Source organism: Arachis ipaensis, chromosome B8 (assembly GCF_059453495.1).
Source record: "Arachis ipaensis isolate K30076 ecotype BB chromosome B8, ASM5945349v1, whole genome shotgun sequence".
Classification (NCBI taxonomy): domain Eukaryota; kingdom Viridiplantae; phylum Streptophyta; class Magnoliopsida; order Fabales; family Fabaceae; genus Arachis; species Arachis ipaensis.
Window position 1 is genome coordinate 107,765,061 of NC_142443.1, and position 4,897 is coordinate 107,769,957.

Consider the following 4,897-nt stretch of genomic DNA (forward strand, 5'->3'; position numbering starts at 1 on the left):
AAAGCACTTTACACTAATGATATACAATTATTATAAGTTTCTCAAAACCCTGTGAACGTTGTTGCCCTTCTTTAGATTGATGGTCATATTTCTGCATATTTATAAAAAATTCATAGTGCTTTTTTCACAAGATATATCATACAACATAATCTCATACTTTTACCTAACACCCCCCCCCCCAAAAAAAAAAACAAAAAACCTCCTCCCGCACGTGCGGTCGGGAGAGCCCGGGGAGGGGGTTTGGATTTTATAACTACAACCACATCTTATTTCCTCTATATGGGGACAAATACATGACCCATTATAGTATTTTATCAAAGATTATGTAAATATCGCACCAATATTGCATACTTTTTGAGAATTTCATATTACTTCGTAGAAAACCTACTATGAGCAAATGAAGGATATAAGAACATCATATATTTTTTTCTTGTTTACTTGGGGATGCGGATCATCACTGGCATGTATCTAATAACATAAAATCTAACTATTTTCAGCTTTTCTTCAAAAGCAACAGCTCCATCGTAGATTGTATATGTTGAACAATTTCATAGCACTTCCTATAAGCCTAAAAAAGTGAAGGGATACAAGAACAAATTTTCCTTTTACTGTTTTCCTCAGGAGCAGTCACGGTTACCAAGAAAATGATATTTAATTATTTACAAGAAATCCAACTGAAAGGTGCACAATTTTGACAAGCAGCACCCCTGTTTCCCACAGGAGATAGTAATAACAAAAACACTTAGCCAAAGACAAAAAGAAAGATTGTAAACAACAGATTTCAAGAAGAAACTATAATAGCAAAGTATCCATTACTTGACACAACCATCATTCATCATCAACCTAATATGAGCATTTTAACATAACTACGACTTTAGTATACATTTAACAGACAGTTTAGTGTTTACTAAGACCCTGAACGAATCATCTAGAAAGTTGTAGCCCAAGATACCAGATATAAGATTGCTCAATGGGATAGAAGAATCTATCTGTGTCCTTGTGCACGCTGCATCTCATATGCAACCCAAGCAGCAGGTCCAGACCCATACTGAGGAAAATTCTCCATACCAGGTTGTACCTGAAATTTGCCACCATTAGCTTAAAACATTATCCAGATTAACCCAAAGGTGGCAAAAGTCAACTACATGACCATATACCGCACAGAAAACATCCAAATGCAACAAATTATACCAGTGGACATGAATGAGCTATGTTGCTTGCAAGTGATACATACAGTATTTCAACAAGTCAACCAACTGATCAATTAAAACTGACAAGAAAAAAGATCAAATGTGAGTACGTGACATTGTCCGAGACCGGATAGGTGCAAGTTATGAAGAGCCACCACAATAGCCCAAAACCAACAAATTCAAGCATTTATTGCTTGTGGAAAGAATTCCTATAGAGAAAATAAAGGTCCAGATATAAAATAAGTACTTCAATATTTGATGTTTAAGACAAAAACTCACTTAAGAAAACAGCAAGGGTCCCCAATATGACACTACCACAACTTTCATTAGTGGTCATCAAAGAAGGTGGAAAAGCTCAATTCTCATGGAAACTCCAGAGATAACAGAAAAAATAAGTTAATAAGAAAAGGTGTCGAAGATGGGCATGACAATCTTAGACCAAACAAACAAAGAAGACAGCCTAACTTAGCTGAACCGGGAAGAAGGCAGACTACAAAGCTCTGTTTAGGGTAAGATATCTAGAAATGAGGATAGGCAGAAAAGATGAGTATAGTGGCACAGAACAAAAGTAAGAAAAGTGAATAGGAGTGTGAAACAGATGTATAAAATTTTGGGCCCGCCACCATATGAGTGACGTTATGGTGGCGCAACATCACGGAAATCATGGGAGCTACAATGGCAGTCGCAATGGCCAGAACGTTGTGGCGGTCCACAATGAGAATGGCGGAAATGGTAGGTTTGAGTGTACTCTTTTTTGTTGCATTTGAGGGCTGTTTTTTACTTTTCAAAAACCCTAACAGTTTACCTTACCAAGCTGAACTTCTCCCTCTTTCCTTTCCCACTCTACACTAAGTCACAATCCCACTCAACCAGAAAATGTCTTCCCTCTCCGCTCTCCCTCCCTCCCTCCCCAGTCAAGTGTGCCTTCCTGCCACCATCCCAGTGCATCCTCACCGTGCACCACTGCCAGTTGGCCGGCCCTTCTCTTTTTTGTTCCCTCTTTGTCGTTCTGCAAAGGAAGACAGAAGTTCTCTGTTGTTTGCAGATCTGCTTCTCGAATATGCTTCCTTTTATCCTTATATTTTGAACTCTTTTTTCTTGTTTTGAACCATAAAATTTTTGGCTTTCCATTCTTATTCCCATTTCTTTCTATTCTTACCCCTCAATTTTTTTTTTCTATTCTAAACCCTCAATTGGCTTCTGCTGCTGCTTACTTTATATTATTTTATTATTTATGCCAACTTGTTAATAGTTTTAGTTTTTAATATTTGTTGTTATATCATGAATAAATAGTTTCATATAATTTAGTGTTAATTTGTATACAATCATATTTTTCTAATCTAATGTATCTGCAATTTCTACCATTTACCGGAACGCCATCTGTGATAACTTGATGGTGGTTTTTTGCTGTTCTACCATGAGACACCATCTGCCATCGAGAACTATGGATGCAGACGAGTCACTAATCGAAATCAAATAGATCATCGACGAGACCATCGATCCATAAACTAGTTCATTAAAATATCATAATAAAAATTATTTATGCATTATTTTCCTACCCTAAGTTGCAAAATCATTAACTTCTTCAAGAGGAAACTGTGCTGGAATACATTTGGAATATGACAACTTACAGGATTCATGCCATAAATGGCAGGGTAGGGATTTCCAGCATATCCAGCCTCAGCATTGCCATAATTTGCATTATAGCCTGGACCTACCAAATGCAAATACAAATTTAAAAAATAAAAAATAAATAAATAAAAAGCAACGGATAGGAAACAGAATTAGAGTAATGATAGACTTAGATTACATGGAAGTAATCAAGCATTTGGTCAATTTATCAGCAAAGCCTCATAACTTCACTAACTCCAATTACCCAGCTCATTAAAACAACCCAAATAATTACCAAATACAGACATGCGTAGGCTTGCATATACCTGGATTAGCAGCTGCACGCTGCCTTTTCTCTGCATTTGCGATCTCAGCACGAAGCTTCTCCATCTCACGAGCCATCGAGATTAATTTCTTCTCCATCACTTGACCATGTTCATAGTTTTCTGCAAACCCTTTCTTCTCATATTCAATAGCAGCCCTACAAACCAAGATGCAAAATTACACAACAATCATAATTTAAAAAATCATAATCATAATTCAGAGAAACTTTGCTTAAATATGAATGATCATAAGCCCAAGTTACAAGTTGGCTTCAAGTTACAACCATTTCTACTAGTGAACAAACGGAGAGAATGTAAACTTGTAAAAATAAAGACCAACCCTAGAGCAATATACTCAACACCTGATACTTGATTTAAAAACAACTAATTACTATGCTACAATGCTAACCACCTTGCACATTGTAATTCCTGTTTCATAGCCTCCACATCGGCCTTCAGAGCTGGCATTCGCTTCAAGTCCGCATTCATCCTGGCCAGGTCCTGTGTCATGGCCTGAACCTGCCCAGTGAGTTCCTGCCTCACAGCGGTAAGCTCCTTAATATCAGTATGAACCTGAAGAAGCTCCACCCTCATGGCCTCCGCGCCGCGTAGGTCGGCCTCCAGATGAACCGACTTGTCGTACAATTCCCTCATCCTCGCATCAGTGTCGGCCCGCAGGGATTCCCTGTAGTGCGCCATCCGTTGCAGCTCGTGCTGCGCGGCCTCCAGCTCCTGCTTGAGGGCAACGTGAGTGGCGGCCAGCCGCTGGTTGTCACCCAGCAGACCCTGAATATCCTGGTGCTGTGCAGCCAGACGCTCCTCGATGATTGCAGCCGGGTGGAGTGGAATGGGCCGGACGCCCAGGCCCATCTGCGATTCCCGCAACTCTTCGAGGAGAGCCGGGTGTGGCGGGGGTACCGGGCCTAAGCCCCGGGCCCCAAAGAGTGGGTCATGGATTGGCGGTGACAAGGCTGTGTGCGGCGGCGGATGATGTGAAGCGCCTTTCATTGGAAGGTGTTGTTGTTGGCCACGGCTCCTCCCAGACGACATCGTTTTGATCCGAAATAAAATAAACTGAGACAACAAAAGATCACAAAGAAAGAATTATATCGGAAAGTAACACAATTTTCGAGAGGAATAAGAAAATAATATAGAAAAAGAAGGAAATTTTTTTATTTTATTTTAGAAGGGAATGAGCGAAGTAAATGGAAGAACGAGTTACCTTTGCAGAAAGAGAGGGAGGGAGAGAGAGGGCGTGGTTTTAGTGAATGCGGCGAAGGAAAGTTGCGGATGGCATTGCTGGTTGTAGGTGCAATGGAAACCCTAAATCGCAGTGGTTGATGATGGTGAGCGGAGGAAGGGGAGAAAGAAAGTAGCAGATTCTGCCGTGCCTGCAATACTAGCAGTGCTAGCTTATTCCGTGACGGTGAGAATTTCAGCTCTGCTAGTGAGCAACTTTTTCCCTGGACAGCTCGTAAAATTTTGTGAGTAATTTTAGGCTCTACACGGATTGGATGTTTTTACAAAGAAACAAAAAAAATGTTCAAAAAATTTATTTTTTTATTAGTTTAAGTCTATTTATTCTTAAAATTTTATTAATAAAATTTTTTTCAATAACAAAAAAATAATAATAACACAAGATCTAAGTTTAATTATTCTAAGTTGAAGTATAACATAAAAAATTAAAAACAAGATATTATAAACTATACTATTTATATGAGACGTGTGGATATGCGGATTTACAGATTGGATCCACGGATATTACTATCAAAT

At 39.1% G+C, this 4,897-nt stretch overlaps 1 protein-coding gene across 1 annotated transcript; it reads right to left on the reverse strand.

Moving 5' to 3' along the window:
* Positions 1-763: 763 nt before the first annotated feature.
* Positions 764-4,636, reverse strand: LOC107613593 (structural maintenance of chromosomes domain protein). The gene is made up of 5 exons (XM_016315670.3): positions 4,347-4,636; positions 3,537-4,198; positions 3,128-3,282; positions 2,822-2,904; positions 764-1,078 (listed from the first exon to the last, which is right to left on the reverse strand). Exons 2-5 carry the CDS (start codon positions 4,172-4,174, stop codon positions 986-988), a joined length of 969 nt encoding a protein of 322 aa, XP_016171156.2. The 5' UTR covers positions 4,175-4,198; positions 4,347-4,636; the 3' UTR covers positions 764-985.
* Between the last annotated feature and the right edge of the window lie 261 nt (positions 4,637-4,897).

Excerpts from the sequence above, each read along its gene's own strand:
- LOC107613593 (XM_016315670.3), bottom strand. The coding sequence starts at position 4,174 with ATGTCGTCTGGGAGGAGCCGTGGCCAACAACAACACCTTCCAATGAAA. Across the intron at positions 2,905-3,127 it reads GCGTGCAGCTGCTAATCCAG|GTCCAGGCTATAATGCAAAT; the intron begins GTATATGCAAGC and ends TGCATTTGGTAG. Across the intron at positions 1,079-2,821 it reads CCATTTATGGCATGAATCCT|GTACAACCTGGTATGGAGAA; the intron begins GTAAGTTGTCAT and ends GGCAAATTTCAG.